Here is a 26,263-nt window from a genome sequence, read left to right on the forward strand (position 1 = left end):
CATTATTGTTATTATTAAAAATCGACACTAAGTAGAAAATGACAAAAAAATAAATCAAATAAAAAAATACATAAAATTACAAAATTATCCTTTAAAAATTAATAAAATAATAAAAATACCCAAGGAAAAATAAAACAAAATATAAAACACTAAACTAATAATTAAAATATGGAACTAATTCAAACAAACACAAAAAAATATATAAATGTTTATCCACATAATAAGCTTAATTTAGAAAAAATCCATAGTTTACTCAAAATTTAGAAAAATCCATGTTTATGAACATAAATGAAAAAAAAGTTGACCCTCACATAATTTCCTCTTAAACTTTGAACTACAATTTTAAACTTCACATTTACATCACACAAAAAGATATTTACAACTTTTAATGTATTTTTTAGGAATATTTTGCTGGTATTAAATAAGAAAAATATCAAAATATACGCAGCGGAATGTATGGGGAAGGGATTTTCAAAAATCATTAATATCAGTCAGGATCATACATATATAAATATGTTAAATTAACACATATAAAAAATAGAAATTACTTTTCGTGACCTATCAAGTGTCTTTGAGTCTTTTAGTAAAATTAACGATTTTCATATCCTTATGAAAGTTCACACCTTAGCCTTCCAAGTCGTTCCCCTAACACACAAGGACGTGTGTGGGCACGTAAGATTTACATGTTGATTTTTAGGCTCTCTAGATGTACTCAACACATGATATCTATAGAGGTTTGAGAAGAGAAAGGCTATGGAAACTTCTAGAATTTCAGGTATAGAAAATTATATCGTTTCTTTCTTTTTGAGAGAGTCTGATAACCTAGAAAATAACTGACTTAGAAAAGAATCGATTATTTTCAGGTTTATAAAGATAATTAAACTATATTATTAATATTTATTTCAAACTGATCAATTACAATTTTTTTAATTATTTAATTTAAATCATATTTAAAAATAATAATTAAATAAACATATTAATTTGAAATTCAAAATTCAAATCTCATAGATGTGGCACATTCACTGTCACATAAAGTGAGTGGCGTGTGCCACTTTATGTGTATTCTTGTATTTTTTTCATTTGTTTGTTTAATTAATTATAAGATAATATATTTATTCCCAAAATAAATATCAATTAATTCAAAATTAATTTTATTTTAAGAACTATCAGTTTTAAATAATTATCTTATAATAAGATAATAGTTAAACTCTTCTAAATATTAATCAAAACATGATTAATATTTATTTTAACTAATATAAAGTTTTCAAATAAAAACTAATTAGTTAATTAATTAATTCACAATTAATCAATTGCTCATAATTATTCCATTGCCCTGGAAAATTTATCCCTTTGCAATTTAGTCATTTTCTCTATTAATTTTCCTTGTGACATCCTTACCCTTGACAGTGTAGGATAGATGCGACCTGAGGACCATGGACCTATAATACGAAGCTCCAATAAACCATATTATTAATTAAACTCTTTAATTTAATAATCTTATTTATCAATTTCATGATTACTCCACTATAAATATGGAATTGCACTCTAAGTATTTATAGAATTATATTTACAGACTTTTCTCTTGTAATCCATTGATATAATCAATAAATGTAGTTCTGTCCTCCATTTATTGGTTCGTTAATTAGAGCTGGTCAAAATTATCGTTTTACCCTTCTAATTACATCTTGTTCCTTAAGTACCATTAATTCACTAGCGAATAATTAATCTATAATCATATTATAGATTTGAGCTCAATAACTATTCAGTTCCAGAATTAATCCTTAAGGGAACCAATATTCGATCTGTTAGGAAAGCATGAATTCAATTATTGTAAAATCATGTTCCCAGCCATTCATGATATTGAACCTCTAAAACAAAAGTCACTAGCCTCATTATATCAAGAGACCTTAACGAATGAATCAAAAGATCCAATAAGCACAAACAAGAGTTCATGATTACTCAGGATTTAGACTGATCTACAGATGATCATCTATTATGATATGAATTAAATATGTATGGAAAACGGTAAGCTTATAAAGATAATTGATTCATATTGATCCTGTCACATATAATCACTATTATATTCAACACATTTACCAAGATGTCTATCCACATCAGTAATCTGAATCTAGATTACTTACATCGTGTATGCTTAGTAAACCATGCTAGCAACTATTCATTACAGATTCTATACTTCAATATGTCGTTGATTATTTTATTCATTATATATGATTTTAATTATCTCGTAGTAATACAAGATCATATTCTCATAAATGAATATGGAATTTTCTGATATTTATACAAATTATTCAAACAATAACTATAACATTCAAATATAATAAAATTGTACTTTTATTTAAATCAATAAAATGTCGTTTCACATGCTTTTAAGGCATGAACACTAACATATTTTCATTGGGCATATTGTTATAAACTATTTACAAATATAACGAAAGAAAAAATATTTACAAGAATATCGTAACACAATATCGAATAAACAACTTTTTTCTATTTTTATTTTTATTTCTCTTTCTTCTTTCTGTCTCTCTTTCTCGCTCATTCTCCACGTTAAAATTACTCAGCCCAGACACTAATGACTGTCGTCAGCCACCGCACATGACAGACCAATGGATAAAGCAGCGGTTCACGAGCTCACTGCCAAAATCATAGTTGCGGGAAGTCGCCACATGCACTAGTCAAAGGTGGCACAGGTAGGATTTTGATTGCATTTTTTTATGATCTTTTATCACTTTTAGGCCGGAGGTAGTACCATTGGAATGAGCTCTTCAAGAAGGGCATAACCTAACCATCCATTTCCCTTATATCGTTGGCATTTTCTAGCAAGTTCATGGGTATATCCGAGACTTTAAAAGCTTTTTCCAATGACACCACTGGTCATTTGGGCTAAGGATGATATCATTGAAACCTACTCTTTGACAAAGTCATTTGGTATATGACAAGTATAGGTTTCTTATCATTGTTAGAGAAGATGATTTGAATGGGTCAGTTTTTTGCTATGATTTGAAAGTAACTTTTAAATTTCTTTTTTACTTGGAAAAACCACTATAATTCACACATAAATTCCATGAGTTACCGAAAAAATGTATTTTTATTTTACATTTAAATGTTACTATATAGTATCCTTAATAGCAACATCACTATACTGCATTAGTCGAACTTGCAATAGAAAAAAAGAGAGAGTGGGGGTGAGAACGAGAGAGAACTATAGTGAGGGTGATAGATTGAGGGAGGGGGTGAAAAATTGATGAACATCGAGAGAAAGGGAGAGAAAGAGAGAGAGAAAGGGATTATCAAGTCGTTTTCGTCGTCCTTTTGCAGTCCTAAACGGCCAGCCGTCATCCCTTCGCACACCTAGCCCCAATCTCCGTCCATCCCTTCGCAAGCCTAGACCTAATCGTCGTCGTCCTTTCGCATGCCGAAAAAGAGAGAGGGAAAGCAAGTAAGACAAAAAGAGGGAGAGGGAGTGGAGGCGCAACTGAGAAAGAAATGGTGTGTTTAGGATTTAGGATCTAAATTTATTTGGTGGGAACGTCTGATGCACGGGATAGGGATTCTAGTCCCCTTTATTTATTTATTTATATGTAAGAAAATGTATAAGAAATTATTTTTATTATCAATAATATTAATGTATTTAAACATTTTTAAGGGCACACAAAGAACAAAGAGTGTCTTTAAAACATTTTAAGGGCTCACAAAGTATCTCCTTAAAATATATGTCATTAAAAATATAATACAATAAATAATTTATTAATAACTAATATTAAATATTATTAAAAAGTTTGATGAATTATTTAAATAACTTATGTTTTAACAAAAACACATTTAGTATTACAAATTATTAATTAATACTATTTTCTATAGTAGACATATTTATTAAATTACATTAAATCATACAAATTTAATTAATAATCCCTGTTGACTGCCTTTTTCGCTATCAACCTTAATAAGAGAGATTAAATATATAAATTGTAAGAACACAATGATTTTTACGTGGTTCGGGTTATAAAAGAACCCTAGTCCATGTGTCTCGTATTAAGAGGATTGTAAGCTTGTGATTGCAAGCTCCAATGGTGTATTCTCAGGTAGCGCTTAGATTGCTCTGAGTACAAGTAGTTTTCTCTCTAAAAAACCGACCCTTTACAATGAGACCCAAACCCTATTTATAGAGGCTGGGGGTCATTAATTTTAATCATAAGTAATTAATACACATTCTTCCAATTTTTGGGGGATTAATACACTTCAATGCATTGTGCTGCATTGAATAAAGACCACGGTCCAAGCGAGATTTGCAGGGCCCACTGCAGAAAGATAACCACTTTATGGGGAATATGCCCCTGGAGCTACCAGAGCATGTTGTACGTACTTCTGTGTTAGGCAGCATAGTGGGAGTGTGAGTTGTCGAGTCGTACCATCGACAACACTGTTGGCGAATCGCCCAAAAAGGGTTGTCAGGTCTTCCTCTGAGGCATCTAATCCGCATTGGGTGACACATGGCTTATCCTTAAGATCCAGAGGACTAGGTCCTCGGCCTGAACATAACTGAGGGCAAGGAAAACTGTGAACTACCAAGCATCCTTGGGATATAACCTTTGGAAGACATTCATAGCTCTCGGGACATGGCCCAGACGAGATGTCGATGCCATCTCACTATCCAAGGAGAAACAACCTCCAACTGTGGGACTGACCTCCTGAGGACATATCCTTTGGGCGTTGCCTCGCAAAAAAGAGGCACATGTCTTACTCGAGTGATCACGTGTCGGGTGAAAACACAGACAACATTTGCCCCCAAGTTTCTACTGGTCCTCGGACAGTGGAGACTTAAAACTAACGAAAGCTTCAAAAGGTCCTCGGATATGAAACACTTGGACTTCTGCTAATGTCACTATAAGATTTCCTGCCATGTGTCGTGACCCCATTGCTGGACCCATCAATCCGTGCAATTAATGAAAGGTCAATTCCACAGTCCGAAACATCTTTTCCATACCCTAGGCGTCCTTTCAGTTTATACTCAAATTTCCCTTTTACGATGCCAATGATCACGATCCACACCACTCTAATTTTAGGCCCTTAGATCGTCCTCGAGTACCCAGGTCGAAGATAATCCAACGGTTGGGGTGAACTTACTTTGCCTCCAAGCACTGGGTCTATAAAAGGTCGAGAGTCAAATTCCCAACGTTACTTTAGATCATTTCAAATTTTTTGTGCCTTCAAACTCTCTCAACTTCTCTTGAATCCTTTTCCTACATTGCCTCCTTTCCAGTTCCTTCTATCATTTTGGACGACTGGCGCGAGGCTTCGTACTTCTAGGTATATGACCAATTGTTCTTCAAAGTTCGCACTCAGTTCAGCACAATCCGACGCTTCATTTCGAGTAAGTATCCCCAAACTGTGATTGTCTCGCAAGTCGGCCTGTCCCCGAAAGGCACCGTTATCCGCTAGGCGAGCCACTTCGGTCTCCCCATCAGACTTGACATTTTCATTTACCGAGTTACTGATGCCACGTTCTTGGTTTTGTGGGACGTTCCTTGGGTGGATCCCTAGACCGTTATTCCTACAGGGCTGGGTAGGTCCTGAGGGGACACCAGCTCCATGCCTCGCGCGATCCATATGGGCACGCTAGGGTGGAACGCCCCAGAGCCCCACGAGCGCTGACTACCTAGCGGTGTCCTCGGGCCCCTGTGTCGTTATCTTTACTAGCCTGTTGAAAAACCTAGTGGCCTTCGGGTTCTTGACAATCCGTCTTCTGCTTCGGAGCAGGATTATCATCAGCATTTCCCTTACCACAGTCCTGTGGCGGCATCGAGGCTCCAACTCCTGTCGGGTGCCCAACGGGCACCCTAGCTGGCGGATCTCGCGCCTCTGCGGTTAGGTGCTCGGGAGGCATCCCAGCCGCATTGACAGGTGGCACTCCAATGGGGTGCACAGGTGGCACGCCAATTGGATGCCTAGCTGGTACGTTGTCATTGGGGTCCACTCGCAGCCCTTGGGCTGCAAGAGTGGCCTTCATGTCAAGTACCATCTCCTGAAGGGCGACGATGTTACCTTCTTGAGCATCAATCTTTTGTTGCTGGGTGGCCACCTGCTCACGGAGCACCACCACCTCCGGTGTCTCTTCCGCCTCCATGGGTTGAGGGTATTCTTCCTCATAATACCCTTGGTCCGCACCATTATCCTCGCCATCATACTCGATGTATTCATCATAGTCCTCCATCATCTCAGGCACGTCTTGAAGTGGTTGCCTACTGGGTTCTCCTCCTTCAACTCCGGTAGGAGGGAACACCTCATCTGTAACATTTCTTCGTGTAGTCACCATGGCTGTGAGTGTTTCAAATGCTTTCTTCAAGCTCTCAATGAAAGCACCAAAATGTTGATTGCCTTTTTCATTATCAACCTTAATAAGAGAGAATAAAGAAATAAACTGTAAGAACACAAGGATTTTACATGGTCCAGGTTATAAAAGAACCCTAGTCCACGAATCATTGGTATTAAGAGGATTGTAAGCTTGTGATTGCAAGCTCCAATGGTGTATTCTCAGGCAACGCTTAGATCGCTCTGAGTACAAGTAGTTTTCTCTCTAAAATACCGAACCATTTACAATGAGACCCCCAACCCTATTTATAGAGACTGAGGTCATTAATGTTAATCATAAGTAATTAATACACATTCTTCCCATTATTGGGAGATTAGTACACATTGAGGTGCATTGAATAGAGACCACGACTGTAACACCCTACTTCGTTAGAGCCGTTACTAAGTGAAGTTAAAACGTCCATTTAACTTGCCAATCAAGAATTTAGGTCAAAAGTGTAACTAAATGGTAATAAAATCACATAATTTGAAAATGTAATCATTTATTGAAAATTATAAAGCGTTTAACATTCGGGATCCCAAAATACTGTTTATAAATATTTACAACTCAAAAATATGATTAAAGTCGACTAAACGACAAAATATGATTTAGTACAAAACATCTCCCAAAAATACCCCTGGCCGTGGCAGCCAGGTAGGCCGAACATGTACGCATGGCTTCACGCTCTCCGTACTCATGGTTGCTCGACTTCTCCCTTGCCCTTACCTGCACCACAGAGCACCCGTGAGCCGAAGCCCAGCAAGAAAACTCCACACAAATCAATAACATATGCATATTAATCACTCAACATATAACAAATCCGCCAACAGGCTAAACACATACGACCATGCCGTCCCAGGCGCTTTACCAGGCCCTAGGTTCGCAGTCTATACTGTGAGGATATCCCAGGTATCCTTTAGGGTATCACCCTGGCAACTCGCACTCCGCGTGCTAAACGCTGCTCCTGGCCCTTTGTCATTCTCGGCCTTGCCGTTCTCGGCCTTTGTCGTTCCCAGCCCTCGCCGTTCCCGGCCCTCGTCGTTATCGGCCTTCGCCGTTCCCGGCTCTTGCCGTTCATTCACATATATGCACACATAGCATAATTAAACAAATACTTAAACATGTATAAACATATTCAACTGGGCTACGCCCTGCAATACAATCATATAGGGTCGGGCCCTGTAATACAAACTATAGGGCCTTGCCCTGCTCTATGGGTACAACAGTTTTCTTACCTATGTCCCGAGCTTCTTGAGCATCGAAATCCCGAGCACAATCCTCTAACCCGAGCCTCGCTGAAAACCTAGTTACAACACATACATAACACTCTCGTTACTAACCAATTCATAAACATACTCCCGGAACCAATCCCGTGCTCTCGGGACCTCCTGTTTCCCCACGCAAGGTAGCGAAAGCGTCCCTCGAGCCCCCTGAGCCAAAACCTTAAAACACAAATTCTCATCTCTTGATATTGGCCTAGCGCCGCGACACAGCCCTATAGGGGCCGCGACGCCCAGAATGGTTCCCATATCCTGATTCAACCTAGCACCGCGGCACAGAAGAACAGGGTCGCGACGCTCATACGCAAACCCAGAAAACTAGGTTTTTCCTACTATTTTTCCCGAGCCAAAACTTAACCAAATCAATACCCAAGTACACCCAAGTCCCCAATTCGACCTAAAACTTCATATAAAAAGTATAACAACTCATGAACACCAGAAACACACTCAAACACTCATCCAAACTCAAAATCACAAAGTGGCTTAAAATTCACAGAAACCTAAACCACACCAGAAATTCCACCTCAAAAATCAATGAAATTCTTACCTCAAGTAGGAATTCGACCCTGAGCTGCTTCCAAGCTCAAATCCACAAATTCCTAAGCTTAATCTTGCCAAAACTTCATTCCAATGTCCACAAATCAAAACACATATCAGCTCCCAACCATAACATTTCTCAGCAGAATTCAATCATAGAACTGAATTAGAACTTACCCTTTGAACCTAGCTCAGTCTCCCAAGTCCTAGCCTTGAATCCCTTGAATTTCTGGCCTATAATCCTTCAAAATCAACCACCTTAGAGAGGGAGAAGGAGAGCATCGAATGGGAGAGAGAGAGTTGAGAGAATTTGGTTCACTTTTCCTTCCTTTGTTTTGTCTAAGTGTTTCTAGTATTCCCCGGCTCTTAACTGAGTATATCCAATTGCCAAAATGACTTAATTGCCCCTTAAGTTAACCTAAGTCTTCAAATATCACCAAGGGTAGTTTAGTCATTTAACACATCCCGTTAAGTCCTCGAGTATACCTAAGAATCCCCGTTAATCTCGGCATACCAAATTGTTAATTAGCTACTAACCATTACTCAATAATTCCCGAACACAAGTTATATTCCCAAAATACCCCTAGGCTCCTCCCGAGTCGGGTATTTGACCCCGTTGTGACTTTCTAGCTATACCGCTCCCTAGGACCGTCTCGGATCGTATATCTCAATTATATCATCACTCACACGTGGTATCAATCACAATATACACAAAATATTACATTTATGCCCTCAACGGGCTAAAATTACAAATACTCCCCTAACAACCAAATGGGGCCCACATGCATATTAAATTCACCTAACACATGCATTTCTAATCACATAATCATCAAATTCATATATTAACATAATAAACCATTTATTGCCCTCCAGACACACTAATCAAGGCTCTAAGCCTTGTTAGCAAATTTGGGTCGCTACAACGACCCAAGAGAGAATTGCGGGGCCCACTGCAAAAATGTAACCACTTTATGGGGAACATGCCCCTGGAGCTGTGAGGGCATGCTGTACATACTTCCGTGTTAGGCAGGTAGTGGGAGTGTGAGCTGTCGAGTTGTACCATCGACAACACTGTAGGCAGATCACCCAAAAAAGGTTGTTAGGTCTTCCTCTGAGGCATCTAATTCACATTGGTTGACACCTGGCTTATCCTTAAGATCCCAAGGACTAGGTCCTCAGCCCATAACATAACTGAGGGCAAGGAAAACTGTGGACTACCAAGCATCCCCGAGATATAACCTTTGAAAGACATTCATAGCTTTCGGGACATGGCCTAGGAGAGATGTCGATGTCATCTCACTATCCGAGGAGAAACGACCTCCAACTGTGGGACTGGCCTCCCGAGGACATATCCTTTAGGCGTTGCCTCGCAAAAAAGAGGCACATGTCTTACTCGGGTGATCACGTGTCGGGTGAAAACACAGACAACAATCCCAAAATAAGTTATATGACATTACACCATAGTTTATGTAGAAATGTCGTCTTGTGTTAAAAGTAGACATGTGACGACAGTCTCATCAAAACTGTCGTCTCATATAAGTTTTAATATACATGACACGATAGTTTGAGAACTACTGTCCTACCATTTATTTTTAACACAAGACAATAGTTCTATAAAAACTGTTGTCTCACATGTGTTGTCTAAGTACAATTTGTAGTATTGATTGCTAATAAATTATATGGTAACTCATTAATTTTTAAAATATGATTGAAAGTAACCAAAAGATATCTTAAATAATTTGATATTAATCAAGTCTTGTTTTAAAATGTACTAAATCAATATCTTAAATTAACCAAAGTTTATCTTATATAATAGAGTAATTGACGGAAAAAATACTTAAATTTTTTCAAAATTAGCATTTTAATACCTAAGTCTTTTTTTTTACGGCATAAATACTTTTCGTAAACATTTCTTGACAACCTAGGTACCTGATGTTAAATTTTCAATAGAGTGTCAAATAAGTGCATGTGTGCCACATGTGATTGGTCCACATAAAAATGTATATTTTTAATTTAAAAATTATGAAATTAAATAAAAAATCAATTATAAATAATTAAAAATTTTAAAAATCAATTTAAAAATTAATAAAACAAAGATATAATTAAAAAAAAAAAAAAAAAAACATATTTTATGTCCCTTCTTCTTCTTCTTTCTGCAGGTATTGGAGACGACGGCGTGGAGACTTGGGACATCAACGATGAAGTGTCGAGGTTCTAGGCGGGGGGCATCAACGATGAAGTGTCGAGGTTCTGGGTCGGCGAAGGGTTGGGTTTTGGGCGGCAGGCATCGACAAAGCTTCTTCCTACTCTGAGATCAATGGTAGATCTGAGAATCATGAGAGAAGCGAGATTGAGGAACGACGGTGGCGGGTAGATCTGGGCGATGGGGACTCTGCTGGGCGACGGGGATGAAGGTCATCGGGGACATTTTGCTTCTAATCTAGAGTAGCCAATGGGTCGACGGGGATGAAGTTCTTGAGGTAGACAATGGGGAGTTGCGACAGTGAGTTAGGATTTGGGTTTTGCTTATGAAATTTTGGTTTGTATGCACATTATTATGAGTTATGATTATAGATTTTTGTTTGTGGCTAGTTGTGACTTGATGAATAATTTTGGGTTTATAGCTGGGTAAATTTGGGTAGCAAATAAGAACAATGATATGCAAGTTATGGATTTTAGGTTTGTGACTAGGTAACAATACTTGGATGATGATGAAGAAGAAGAGGCAGAGGAGGAACGCGATGGTGGGACAAGAATAGGTTTTTTTAAAATTTTATTTTTATTAGATCTTTGTTTAATTGTTAGTTATAATTTTATATATTAAAATTTTTGAATTGATTTTTTTTTTAATTTTAATCATTTAAAATTGATTTTTTTTTATTTAATTTCGTATTTTTAAATGATTTTTTTAAAATTATATATATTTACGTATACCAATCATGGCAGGTTGTCAAGAAATGTTAAAAAGTATTTGTGTCTTAAAAAAAGACTTAGTATTAAACTATTAATTTTAAAAAAATTAGATATTTTTACCACCAATTACACTTCATAATAAGATATCATAATATAACATACAAACAAAGTCAATTTATTTTTTTTAAAAAGTAACTAATTTGTATTTTTAAGCAACCGAAAAGTAACGTTAATTAAAACCTATATAAAATAAGAAAATTTGGGTAGCGACTTGCTCCTTTTTCTATGTTAAGTGGGCAAATCCCACCTTGTGAGATTTTACCCACTGTTCTTAGGATGTGTACCAAACTCTTAAGTTTTTTTTTTCCATAAAAATTGGGTATATACAAAGAGAATTATTTTTAAATTGTGAATGTGATTTTGTAATTATTTTAGTTTTCCTGTTATGTTTTGAGTATTATTATTCGGGTAGTTATTTTTGTAAATAAAAGTATACTAATATAAAATTTCCTTTAATTTATTGATCGAAACATTTTGTGTGGAAGAAGAAAATTTCAGTTTGTATAAATTCCTAAAAATCTCATAAATATATGTATTTTGGTAGCCAAATCTCATATAAAAGTTAAAATTTCATAATCCCAATTAGTTACATTTTCTTTCATATATGTGAAAACTTCCTTGATAATAAGTATAAGACTTTCGTTGAGATTGTTTATAATCCGACCTATTTTTAGTAATTATTTTTGGAAATTTCATTTTTAATTGAGTGCAATTATATGTACATAAATTTTTTAAATTTATGGATTTCATTTTAGAAAGGAATAATATTTTCAATATTCAAATTTTTTTAGGACAAAAGATCGAGTAATATTAGATATACACATTTGTTTACGGCCAAAAGGTACATATTGATGTGTCATATTTTTTTAGGGTAGGTAACCATTTGGTACCCTGTATTTTTGCAAAGTATCATTTTTGTACCCTCTGTTTTCAATAATGCTCATATGGTATCCTGTATTTTAAAATCGTACATATTTGGTATCCTAAACTCAAATTTAATTAATAAAATTTTACCAATTTAATCAAACTGTTGTCAATTATGTAAGTTCCAAACTTAAATTTAATTACTTAATTACATATAACTGATGACAGTTTGATCATATGGATAAAATTTTATCTATCAAATCTGAGTCTAGATATCAAATATATATAATTTTAAAATACAGGATACCATATAAGCATTATTGAAAACAGATGGTACCAAAATGATACTTTGCAAAAACATAGGGTACCAAATGAGTAAATTCCTTATTTTTTAACCATTATATTGGTTTTTGGGTGGAAAAAATATGTTTATTTCTTGAAATCTTTGTTTTGTTATTCAAAATCATGGATTATCTATTGCCACAAAAAAAAAACTCATGGAATATCTAAATAAAAAAAATGATTTTTTTTTAAGAGTGAAATCTTCACTTCGGTAGAATATGCCTCTCTATCATGTGGCCTATTTATGTAAAAATTTCATAAAACAATGCCATATTTTCACTTTAATTATACAAGAATGCTACTTCAAATTAGAAAAAATAGGTTATTTTATAATGCATATTGTGTTTGGTTGACAAAACTTGTACTTTTAGCTTTGACTTATTAAAAATATTTTTACAAAAAGTTACTTTTGTAGCTTCTCTAGAAATAACTTATTAAAAGCTAAAAGCTCATTTGACTAAAATATTCAATCAAGCTCTCAAATTGAGCTTTTAAAGCCATTATCAACGTGACAGTAAATATACCAACAATTTTAACAGAGTTACAAAGATACCAATAAACATATAACTGTGAAATTGAAAATGAAAATTCTAAAATAAAAAACAAGTTGCATAGTATTTTTTGTAATAAAATGCCCAAAAACAGTAAATGCCACCATTTTGGTATGCTTTTTTTTCCTCAGGGATTACATTATTTACATATGAGAGTTAAAAAAAAATGAACTGCCATTACGTATTATTTAACTAGAGAACTACAACTGTGACAATGTAAAAAGTGAAATGGCTTATAGTTTATCTTCATTCACCAAGTTTTTTCAGATGCCTTTCAATTCTTTACTGATAATCAGTCTCAATTCTTTATTGATAATCAGTCACAAAACTTTTTTTTTCTTTTCAATAACTACTAACTAACACAAAAGAACCCTACATTTCCTAGGTTTAAAATAGTGACGAACATAGCATTTTGTACTAATAGCATGATTTCTAGTTTTAAACTTAACATCTTCTCCTATCTAAGGCTGTTAAACCAAGAAGCAAAATCTCCATCACCAAGAAAAGGAAAAAAAAGTTGGAAGATGATATAAACATGTTGAAGAGTCATCACTGACTCTATAACTTTTCAAGAATTTTTTTGTAACACGTTATGCAACTTTCTAGCATAGTATAGTAGGTTAATACAACTGACTTTGAGTGGTATAAATAGGACCTTGAGTTCCTTAATGTGTGTGTCCAAAGTGAGTAGAAAAAAAGTGTTCTACAAAGTGTGAGTAAGTGATATATAAGTGTGTCTAAAAGAATGTGTGTGAAGAGTTGTAAGAGTGGGTGTTAGTAAAATAAAAAGGGTGAGTACTTGGTGTGCATTGTGGTCAATTAAAGTGTTCAAGTCTTGGTGTAATTACTTTTGTTCTAATAAAGTAATTACGTTTTACACGTGTTGTGGTGTACAACAAGTGGTATCAGAGCTAAGGTTGTGAGATCTTTTGAAATTCTAAGTATGCTCTGTGTTTGTAGCTTTGACCGATCTTCCACATTAGAAAATATTTCTTGAGATTATCACTTAGAGAAGTTATTAGTGAGTGTAACTTTGCCCAAGCAAAGTTAGGGTTCGTTTCACCCTTTGAGAAACTGTGTGGTTATAAACTTGCAGTAAGTCAGTTTTGAGTGTTTGGCTGTGAATGCTATGTGTTCGTGCCAAGTGACCTACGTAGCAAATTTGACAAGAAGGCAATTCGGTGTATCTTTGTGGGATACGATAGCCAAAGGAAAGGGTGGAAGTGCTGCGACCCTAATATTGGAAAATGTTACATGTCAAGGAATGTGGTATTCGATGAAGCCTCATCATGGTGGTCACCACAAAAGGAAGAGTTGCCAGATTCTAAAGAAATAGAAAACAATTTGCAAAAGAAGATGGGAAGCAAATTGTTGAGCTACATTCGACTCCAAAAGTGGATGAAGAAGTACAAAGTGAGGAAGACAACAAAGAAGCATCACAGAGTCCCTGACAAACAGGAGTGCATCAAAGAGATGATGCAAGTAATAGTCAACGAGAAGTAGGAAGCCCACAACCTCGGAGATCGACAAGAGCACGAAAGTCGAATCCCAAGTATGTCAATGTTGTTGTAGCTGAAGAAGAAAAATTTAGAGAAGCAGATACATACGAAGAGGCGTCCCAGAATATCAAGTGGATAGAAGTCATAAAAGAAGAGATAAGTGCTCTAGAGAAGAATCAAACTTGGGAGCTGGTGCCAAAGCTGTAGGAAGTAAAACCCATTTCGTCCAAATGGGTATACAAGGTAAGAACTCGTCCCGATGGTTCGATTGAGAAATATAAAGCCCAATTAGTAGCTCGAGGACTATGATGAGACGCTCAGCCCAGTTGCCAAGATTAAACCAGTACGAGTCCTGCTGGCGCTTGTAGCATGTAAAGACTGGAGAGTATGGAAGATTGATGTGAAGAACGTCTTTCTACATGGAGAGCTAGATCGAGAAATATACATGGTCCAACCAAGAGGGTTTAACGATAAAGTTCATCCTGATTATGTTTGCAAACTCAAAAAGGCACTCTATGGATTGAAACAAGCTCTAAAAGCATGGTATGACAAGATTGTTGAGTTCTTAGTAGAAAGTGGATATGCCATGGCACATGCAGACTCAAGCTTATTCGTCAAAATTAAGGAAGCAAAGATCGCAGTTGTTCTGGTATATGTCGATGACCTCATCATCACTGGCAATGATGAAGCATAAATTTGTCAAACAAAGGGGAATCTGTCAGTTCAATTTCAGATGAAGGAGCTTGGAGAATTGAAACACTTCCTTGGATTAGAAGTTGATCGAACTAAGGAAGTTCTATTTCTCTGTCAACAAAAGTACATGAGGGGCTTATTGCAAAAGTTTGGAATGCTCGAGTGCAAGCCCATCTCAGCACCTATGGAAGCCAACACCAAGCTATGTGCACATGAAGGGAAGGACTTGCAAGATGGAGCAATGTACCGACAGCTGGTTGGTAGTCTAATTTATCTAACATTGACTCGTCCAAATACCTCGTATGCAGTTGACGTAGCAAGTTGGTATATGCAACACCCAAAGAAATCTCATTTGGAAGTAGTGCGACGAAGGCTGAGGTATGTCAAAAATACCATTAACTACAGTCTCTTATATTAGAAAGGCGACGAGGTTAAGATAGTTGGATACAATGATGTTGGAGATCACGATACTCATCGATCAACAACTGGATATGTATTCAAGCTTGGATCTGGAACTGTATCTTGGTGTAGCAAACGACAACCAATGGTGTCCCTGTCAACCACTGAAGCATAATATAGAGTAGCAGCAATGGCGGCTCAGGAAAGTACGTGGTTAATGCAATTGATGAAGAATCTACACCAATTTATAGATTTATGCAATGCACTTTATTGTGATAATCAATATGCTATTCGCCTAGCAGAAAATCCAGCTTTTCATGCAAGAACAAAACATGTGGAAGTGTATTATCATTTTCTAAGAGAAAAAGTACTACAGGAGGAGCTAGAGATGCACCAAGTAAAGAGTGAAGATCAAGTAGTAGAATTGTTCACGAAATGACTCGAGTTTGATTGGTATAAATAGGACCTTGGGTTCCTTAATGTGTGTCCAAAGTGAGTAGACAAAATGTGTTCTAAAGGGTGTGAGTAAGTGATATATAAGTGTGTCTAAAAGACCGTGTGAAGAGTTGTAAGAGTGGTAAGAGTGGGTGTTAGTAAAATAAAAGTGTGAGTACTTGGTGTGCATTGTGGTCAATTAAAGTGTTCAAGTCTTGGTGTAATTACTTTTGTTCTAATAAAGTAATTACTTTTTTCATGTGTTGTGGTGTACAACAAAACATTTTATATATACACAATGTATAATCTCCATTTGTCAGATATAAATTGTCACAACAATAGATTTTTCATTTTCAAGAGATAGAATCTAAAGTATAGTGTCCAAGTCGCCCAGTATGATATAGATTCAGTAACTTGCCAGCCACTTTGTAATGAGCATCCTCATTCAAGTCCACAGGAATTCGGAAAGCTTCCTGTAAGGCTATGGTCTCTGCTTCAATAAGCCTTGTCAAGTCCTTTTCATCATCCATGTTACCATCAAAAGATGAAATTATCTCAAAGAGAGTTTGACGAACATCATTCACTATGAAATCCTGCATGAAAATTGTAAATATCATTTCGGACTGAAGAAATTAAAAGAGGAGACAAAATAAACCATAAGGAAATAGATAAATGACATTGCTACGCTTAGTCTACAGTCAGAGTTGAGAATATGATGAAATGAGCTGTGTATGTCACATGAGCTCTTGATATTATTTATATATGCAAAGACTAATATATTAGGCAAATAACAGAATTCAGTTAGAGAAAATAAAGGGAGCTGTGAAAGAGTAACAAACTCTTCCTAACCGCACAGCTCACTAACAAAATAACTAACTTAGCCTAACTGTATTAACAACTTCACTAATACCCCCCCTTAAGCTATATTTGGAGTGTTCCAAATAAAACTTGTTACATAAAAACTAAACCCGTGGAGAAGATAAAGGTTTAGTGAATAAGTCTGCTGTTTGATCTTCAGTTGGAATGTAGCAAACTTCAAGTTTGTTCTGTGCAATTTGATCTCGAATGTAATGGACATTAAGCTCTATATGTTTGGTCCTTGTGTGGAAAACATGATTCAGTGCTAATGCTTGAGCACTTTGATTGTCACACCACAAAACAGGTGGTGTCTTGTGAAGAGTTATTCCAAGTTCACTAAGAAGAGAACTAATCCAAACAAGCTCAGTAGCTGCAGAAGCAAGAGCTCGATATTCAGATTCTGTGCTTGATCGAGCTACTGCCCTTTGCTTTCTAGAACTCCAATTTACCAGATTTCCTCCAAGAAAAATGCAGAAACCACTTGTAGATTTTCTGTCATCAAGACTAGAGGCCCAATCTGCATCGGAATAAGCTTCAAGATTGAGAAAGGTGGAGGGTTTGAAGTGAAGACTGAGATGAGGGGTCCCTTTGATGTATCTGAGAACTCTCTTACATGCATTCCAGTGGTTGATTGTGGGAGCCTTCAAATATTGACTTAACTTGTTCACTGAGTATGCAAGATCAGGTCTAGTCAATGTTAAGTATTGAAGAGCGCCTATGGTGCTGCGATACATCTCTGGTTTATCAAAGGCAGGACTGTCATCCAAAGACAACTTGTTGGCCAATATCATAGGTGTGTCGCATTCCTTAGCATCTTCAAACTGAGTTCGGGCTAATAAATTAGTAGCATATTTAGATTGTGTTAGGTACAATCCTGATTTGTTTCGGTATGCTTCAAAGCCCAAGAAGTAACTAACTGAACCAAGGGATTTGAGAGCAAACTTAGTGTGAAGATCTATTATCAGTCTTGTGATTGCAGCTGGATCGACTCCTGTGATTAAGAGATCATCCACATACACTAGAACAAGTAAGATAGACCCCTGCTGATTTTGATAAAAGAGAGATGTATCTGAGACAGAAACTGTAAAACCCCAAGTAATGAGAGTAGACTTGAGAGTGTCAAACCAATCTCTTGGGGCTTGTTTTAAGCCATAAAGAGATTTGTTAAGTTGACACACATAATGAGGTTTGGAGGGGTCTTCATACCCTTGTGGCTGCTGCATATATACTTTTTCCTTTAATTCTTCATTCAAAAAAGCATTATTTACATCAATTTGTTGAATATCTCAGCCATAAGTCACTGCTAAGGAGAAGACTACCCTTATAGTAGAAGCTTTTATCACAGGACTGAATGTGTTTTGAAAATCCAAACCAGGAGCTTGCTGAAAACCTCTCACGACCAACCTTGCTTTAAATTTGTCAAGAGAGCCATCTTTCTTATATTTAGTCCTGAAGATCCATTTGTTTGTCAAGATATCCATTTCTGGACTAGGAGGAACCAGAACATAGGTCTTCTTCCTGAGTAATGCCATATTTTCGTGATCCATTGCTTGTTTCCAATGAGGCAAGCTGAGAGCCTGTTTAACCGTTTTAGGCTCCTCATAGAGCTGCTGCTGGGAAGCTATAACAAGAAAAATCTTAGGTTTATAGATACCAGATTTTGATCTGGTTTGCATAGGGTGACTGTGAGGTAAAGGTGGAGCAGAGGGAGAAACATGAGCAGCAGGAACGACAACCTCTTCTATGGAAGAAGAATCAGCAGCAGAAATATCTATAGGTGACTCAGAAACGGAGTTTGCTGTGGAAGAAGACTGAGTAGATGGGACAACAGTTTGATTAGAAGAAGATGATGCAGATAAAAGAGAATGTGCAGCATTTGGATTTAAAGGGAGAGAACCAAACTGTATAGGAGGAAAATTATCAAAAGAGGGCATAGATGGAATAACAAAGGCTGGAGCAAGCAAGTTATTGTGACATGATTTAGTGAGTTTGATTGGAAAGAGAGTGGAGTAACGAAATTCAGTTTCATTAAAATTTACATTCCTAGCAATGTAAATGCAGCCTGAAGAGTGTAGACACCTATAGCCTTTATGGAAGGGACTATATCCAAGAAAGACACATTTGGATGTTTTGAACTGGAATTTATGTTGATTGTATGGCCTAAGAAAAGGAAAACAAGCACATCCAAAGGTTTTTAAGAAATCATAGTCTGGTGTAGTACCATAGAGACACTGAAAAGGTGATTTGTATGCATTAACAACTGTTGGTAGTCTATTTATGAGAAAGACAGCAGATACAAAAGCATCCCACCAGAAATTTAATGGCATTTTTGCTTGAGCCAGCAAGGTTAACCCCATTTCAGTAACATGTCTGTGTTTTCTTTCTACTCTACCCTGTTGTTGGTGAGTATGAGGACAAGGATGCCTAAATAAAATGCCTAGATTTTGGAGAAGAGGCTGTAATTTTCTGTACTCCCCACCCCAGTGTGTTTGAAGGCCTTTGATTTTAGTGTCAAACTGATTTTCGACAAAGGTTTTAAAGGTTAGAAAGATTGGAAATGCATCAGTTTTGGTTTTCATTGGATATATCCAACTGTATTTGGTAAAGTCATCAACAAAAAGGATATAAAATCTGTATCCTTCAGGAGTGATATGTGGGGAAGGTCCCCAAACATCCGAATGAATAAGTTGTAGTGGCTTAGTTGTTTTGAGATAAGAGCTACTGAAATGCATTTAGTGATTTTTCCCAAATTGACAAGCATCACAGAATGAGAAATCTGATTTTGAAAACTTTGTATTTATTGACTTTAAAACCTTTGTAAGTATTACAGATGATGATGGCCTAATCTATTGTGCCAAAGTGCAGCAATACAATTTGATTCTTTACATGAAAGAGAAGTTGAAGGAGTAAAAGTACAATCTGTTTTATTATAGGTAGTAGAGGTGCTAAGATGCACAGTAGGCTGATGCAAGGCACGATTGACTCGAGAGGAAGCAAATGGAAGATGATTGGAAGTGGGAAGAAAAAGCTTGTAGAGACCTTGACTAAGAGTGCCCTGCAGAAGGACCTGCCTCGTGATCTTGTCAATGACAAAGCAAGTATTAGAATCAAACTCAATAACAACATTATTATCAGCAGAAAATTGAGAGATACTAATGAGATTTTTATGAATGGCAGGGACATGTAAGACTCCTTTTAAAACCAGGATTTTAGAGCAAGGAATGGAAAATTTTCCAATTGCTGATATGAAAAGAGAGGCACCATTACCTACTGTCAGCTTTCCCTTTCCTTTGTATTCAATCTTATCAGTGAGCACAACAGCATTAGAAGTAACATGATGCGAGGCACCACTGTCCAGGTACCATTGTGGATCAGCAATAGTCATTGCAGTGGCAAGCATGGCTTGTGGTTCCTCAGAATTTGTCTCAGCCTGGTTCGAACTACCCTCTCCTTGGTAGCTTAGATCAAACCTATGATAGCATTTTAATGCTGTATGACCAGATCGGCCACATACTTGACAAATACGGCGATATCCTCCACGATTGTTGTAGTTGCGACCGCCTCGGCCCTAATTTGAACCACGACCACGGCTATGGTTGCCTGAATTGTATGGTGGTGGAGGACCCTTTCTGTTAGCAGCAGCATAGTTTGCAGTAGGATTTTGCAGATCCAGAGTAGCAATGGAGGATTGTTGTTCTATCCTCATTTCTTGAGTTTGAAGCAAGAACTGAACATCTTGCAGAGTTACAGTTTCTTTAGAGGTTAGAGTGACGATTGCAGAGTCGTACTCACTTCCAAGACCTCCAAGAATGTATAATATCAGCTCATCATCCGTGATTGGATGGCCAGCAGCCATCAAAGCATCACCAAGACACCTCATCTTGAGGATGTATTCATCGATAGGGGTAGATCCTTTCTTTGTTGATTGAAGCAGACCACGAAGTTGCAGAACTCGTGCACGAGAGGTGTTTGAGAAAAGTTGTATGAGAACATTCCATAACTCTGCAGAGGAAACACATCGTGCAACATGACCAAGCATTCCCTCAGAAATCGAATTGAACAGCCAACTCAGGAGAAACTGATCCAAACGCAGCCAATCAGCCAGTTCTGGATTCGGAATGAGTCTTGAATTAGTTGGATCTGTGATGGTAGCAGGGGGTCAGCAAGTGAGAAAGCCTTCCATCTGATGCACACGAACAGTGGAGAGAACTTGAGATCGCCAGTAGAAGAAGTTATTGCGATCTAAACGAAGGTTGAGAGGGACAATGTGATTTGGAATCACTTGCACAGCAGGAGTTGGTGGATCAGTGGTTGTTGCAGAAGAAGAACCCTCAGGCCTAATACCAGCATCGGAAGAGGACGCCATTGAAGAATGCTTCAAGAACACGAATTTGACAAGGAAAGGAAAAAGAAACCAAGAATCTGATACCAAGTTGAGAATATTATGAAATGAGTTGTGTATGTCACATGAGCTCTTGATATTATTTATATATGCAGAGACTAATACATTAGGCAAATAACAGAATTCAGTTAGAGAAAATAAAGGGAGCTGTGAAAGAGTAACAAACTCTTCCTAACCGCACAGCTCACTAACAAAATAACTAACTTAGCCTAACTGTATTAACAACTTCACTAATAGTCAGTGATAAACTTATTGTTAACCCATTGATTTAGATTACTTGAATTAGTGCATTGAGATGTTATTTTTCAACTTGAGTTTTAACAATCAAAAACTCTGTTTTGTTCATTTTCACATTATGCTAGTCATACAGTTTGAGATTATGGTAAGATGGATGCTTACACGCCATATGCTTTTGCTAAATTAAAAAGGGTTATTTTCAGTTGTAGTCCCTAGTTTTTTTTATTATATTACACTACGGTCCTACTCCTATATAATATTCTTTTAGCATTTAAATCCTTATCCTCTCAAATCCGTATCACCTAAGTACCTAATATCCCTTTCATAAATAATAGTTTTAGCTTAAGGCCAGAGATATCCCAATCTTAAAAAATTTGAAGGTGCCAAATAAACTTGTTTGCTATTCTTTGGTATCTCAACTTGCACTAAAAAAACTGCTGAAGATTCTGTTCTTTTTACTGCTCAACACATGAATATATAAAGGGAAAATAGTTGTCAAATTAAAAATAAAAAAAGTTTATTTGACACTTCTAAATCTTGAGGGAAGGAATACACTTGGCCAGATGCGAAAAACATGACTTTTCGATGGAGAACACTGTGAGACAGGTTATCCAGGACTTAGGTGACATGAGTTAAGAAGGCTGAGGATTTAAAAACCATAAACAAGTAATGTAGGACCCAAGTATGATAAGTGATAAATAATGAGAATCACAACTTAACCCAAATTATAAATAAATAAATAAAAAGAAAAAATACTTGGCAATTAAAGTTCTAATTATAAAACACTTTTTTTTTGTTAATTTTTACAACATGCTAGTCATACGGTTTCATATTTTGATGATATAGATGCTTATACCTGTGTATGATCTGTGGGGTATTGCCTTCTTCGTTTCATGTTCTTTTCAAGGCCACTTGAGCATTCTGCTTCATGGTTTGTCAATGTTATCTCATTTTCCTTGTGAATTTTTTTTGACCATTTCTTGTATTCTTTACTCAAATTTAAAATAGCAAGAAAATATTGAGCAAGTTCCTTTTCTCCAACTAAACAGTTGCTAATTGCTCCTGCATTTGGAAAAATGAAAACCTGAGAATAGCATCTTAAAAAAATATCCTGATATCACATCTTCATGGTCTTGTGTCCTAAGAACTCATAAAACACAATTCCCATGTCGTATTAGCAAGGAGCCCTTTTAAATCCATAAAAGTTGAACTAAGTTGTTTCTTTCACCTGTTAAAGCTAGCTTTGAGCAGACCTCATCATCAGAAATCTCAGGAGGCAAAACACCAGGAGTATCCAATACATATACATTGGGGTGGCTTCCAATCTGAAAGTTCATATAAACTGTAAACTGAATATATAGCATACATATAAACTTGAAAAAAAAAAAATGGAATGAAATTGATCATAATGAAAATTCGCCATGTGATTCTCTTATGCCCACTAGGAGATAGAATCTCAGGACCTAACCAAACCATACTTACAATGTATTTTCTATGCTATCTCCTCCCTTCCACCTTTCTAAAAGTTATTTATAGTATGTGAAGTGTGAAAATGGTGGGAAATAATCACCTTTTTTCTATATTTTATTTTCTAAAATTCATTTACAACTTAGGGCTAGAATTATATAGGCTATACATGTATCACAACTTTAATTACAGAATAATAAACAATCCCCATAAATCAGGGAACTAAAAAAGATCAAATCTTTAGGAATTGATTTTCCTAACTGTCAACATGAAGTCTAGATCAAAACATTTATGGATATGTATAATGGAAAAAAAAAGAGGTGGGGTCTGGAAAATTCTATATGTAATAAACTAATTTTCCTTTTCATATATTCTCAAAAGAGTGAAATAGTATCTCAAAATCATCATAGACTTGTCAGTATGCTGGTATGCAAGCATGTGGTTCTAAGAAGGGACAGACATAACTAACAATATTTTGTTATAACCACTTGGATACAACTCACTTCCAAAAGACTAGCATATAAAAAGAGGGTGTCCAAGTTGTTATAAACCACTAATCAATCTTATACTTAGTCGATGTGGGATCTTAATATATTTCTGCAATGAATCTAAGCAAATATAATAGGTATCTAAAAAACCATTAATGTCAAATATACTATAGTAACATAGAATAGGGCTACACACCTTTAAGCTGCTAATGTCTTTTGTCTCACCAGGGTGTGGACTCACTGTAGCATGTTTTAATTTCCCCCTCTCTACAAAGAAGCAACACACTTTAAATTCAGAGTATATTTAATATTTTACAAATAGAAATAGTTAAATTATTGTGGTCATATCCAACAAAACTTTCTCCAAAATAAATTATATCTTTATAGAAAAAAAGAAATACTTCAGATTTCTTATTTTACCTGCTGCACTTGTCCTCCCAATTTGATGCAAAGAGTTGGCAAGAGCTGATTTACCAACATTAGGAATCCCAACCAATAACATTGTTGTTGTAAAAGAATTGTCTTTTTTCCTCAGTTCTCTAACTTGAGCTTGTAAGAAGTTCAAAAACTGTAAGAAGTTAATAAAGAAAAAGAAAGATGTTTTCTAAGTTTAACATATTGTACCATAAACATGACTTTTTATTGACATGATTTGCACCGAGAAGCTAATTAATATTAAAGCAAATTAAAAAGAGCTACAAATAGACTATTAAACCCAATGTTCCGTGCATAGCTAGCTGCATGTTATACAGAGGAAGAATCACATTTACCTGCCTCATGCTATCCTTATTGTGAGCATTAACTCCATAAGAGATACAGTTGTTCTGCTCAAAATAGCTCAACCAATCCTAGAGATGACATAAAGTATGTATACATTATATAAAGTCCTTTAATTGATAGGATATAATACAAGAATCTAAACTAGAAAAGCTCTTAAAAATCCAATGTAAGGTGATAGATGAATCACTAAATTAGTTCATGTTTGCTTAAGATGACCAGAAAACCAATCATTTGAGTACTAACCTTCGTTTGTGACCGGTTAGCAAGGTCTATCTTGTTCAACACTACAATTCGTCTGGAAGAAGACTTGTATTTCCTCAACAGCTCATACTCTGAAGATAATGGAATCTAAAATGTCAGGAAAAGCGAATTATTAAAACATAATGTTTGATTTCTTAAAAGAAATAAAAAAATTATGTTTGATGGCATATAAAACATGAGATACATAAATCATGTGATAAGAAAACTCAATGATAACCCAGCTTTCAAAACATAACAAATAAAGAAAGAGAGAAAGAAAGAAATGAATCGCTATTGAGGCATTTCATCAAACAAGTAAAGCTCATACCAAAAACACCAAAAATGCTCAACCCCATCTCCCAACAACATCAAATACTTATTATATATATATGCATGCATGTTTGTGTTGATGTAACATAGTAGTCGTAGTACCCTTGCGTCTCTGATTTCGAGAACGACATCGACCAATGGGATTCGTTCAGCGATGGCGCGAGAGGCGGCAGCCATGTGAGTGTCATACCAGCCTCGTGCTGGCTGTGTGTTTCGACTAGCTTTCACAATCGCTCTACCTATTTGTCTAGCTAAGCGAAGAGTAACCATTTTTCAAAGCTCAAAGATTTAAAAAACGGTTAATCTGAAAGTTGACAGTTGGAGTTTTATGATCCTCCGCGGCAGACTCCAGTGAGACTACTCTGCACTGAAGAATTGGTTGTCTTATCGATAGTCTTATAACGATCACTTTTCGGACATATGTACGAGCTAATGGGCCTATTCCTGTACATCAATCTTATTGAAATTTACGTAATAGACTCAATTTGGTTAAAAAATAACATTTTTACTGACAAATTTTTTTTCTTTTCCATTTTACAATTTAAAATTTTTATTTTTACATTTTTACGGTTTTTGTTGTTTTTGTATTTTGTGTTATTTTTTTAGTTGCTTAGATTTATGTATAATTGTTTTTATGTTGTTTTTTAGCTGTTTAAATTTATGTATAATTCTGTAGTTGTTGTGTGATGTCTAATTATTGTTTAATTGTTTTCAGATATATTTTGATTTTTTTTTTAAAAACGTGCTAGTATGTAATAGGTTCATTTTTAGTTATTGTCCAATTATTGTTTTTTAATGTGTTAGTATGTAGTAAGTTCATATCTAATTATTGTCCAATTATTGTTTTTAATATTTTTTTTACATCGTATTTTTGTAAATAAAAAACTTTGAAAACTTAAAATAGTATTTTTTTTTAAAAGCAACCGTAAAATATATATTTATGAAAAAAAAACCCAATTAATTTAGGAATTTTATCATATAAATACAAAAAAAAAGCAAAAACAAAAAAATAAAACAAATATACGGTCCCCTATTTTTTTCACATTTACGATAATACGTGTATAATAACTTTTATATGACTTCTTCTTTAATGGAGGCATCTCGCACGAAGATTGAAGCTCCAGTCGAAGTCAACAACTATGGCAAGCATCATCAACATTGACCATCAAAGCTACTAAAAATCAATGAAAATCCAACCTACGAAGCTCAAAAATCATCTATGAGACTCATTCACCGACAACCAATATGTGTTCTACGAGACTCATTCACCAACAACAACTAGAAATAAATAATCAACCACAACCTTGAAAATTGCTTGTAGCCAAAAATAGAAAATCACCACAATCACTAACCACCAAGCAAGGGAAAATCAATAGAAATTCAACCAAAATACGATACCAATTTTTTTTTAGAAACATATGGGTTGGTAGTGAATAGGGAGATTCCCCTTCGTTGATCACCCATGGGAAAGAACCTCAGAGCAACATAAAATCTCCATGGATGTCGTCGGCAATCAAG

The 26,263-nt window shown here is 35.7% G+C and overlaps 1 protein-coding gene and 1 long non-coding RNA gene across 2 annotated transcripts; one reads left to right on the forward strand and one right to left on the reverse strand.

Annotated features, from left to right (window-relative positions):
- Positions 1-10,267: 10,267 nt before the first annotated feature.
- Positions 10,268-11,018, forward strand: LOC133803430 (uncharacterized). The gene is made up of 2 exons (XR_009877941.1): positions 10,268-10,398; positions 10,435-11,018. It is a non-coding gene; the product is annotated as an uncharacterized LOC133803430 (long non-coding RNA).
- Positions 11,019-16,103: 5,085 nt separating this feature from the next.
- On the reverse strand, positions 16,104-25,126 carry LOC133803202 (DAR GTPase 2, mitochondrial). Its single transcript, XM_062241176.1, has 8 exons — positions 24,848-25,126; positions 24,419-24,523; positions 24,166-24,243; positions 23,816-23,963; positions 23,592-23,662; positions 22,669-22,765; positions 22,297-22,502; positions 16,104-16,536 (listed from the first exon to the last, which is right to left on the reverse strand). Exons 1-8 carry the CDS (start codon positions 25,013-25,015, stop codon positions 16,297-16,299), a joined length of 1,113 nt encoding a protein of 370 aa, XP_062097160.1. The 5' UTR covers positions 25,016-25,126; the 3' UTR covers positions 16,104-16,296.
- Between the last annotated feature and the right edge of the window lie 1,137 nt (positions 25,127-26,263).

Source organism: Humulus lupulus, chromosome X, assembly GCF_963169125.1.
Source record: "Humulus lupulus chromosome X, drHumLupu1.1, whole genome shotgun sequence".
Lineage (NCBI taxonomy): Eukaryota > Viridiplantae > Streptophyta > Magnoliopsida > Rosales > Cannabaceae > Humulus > Humulus lupulus.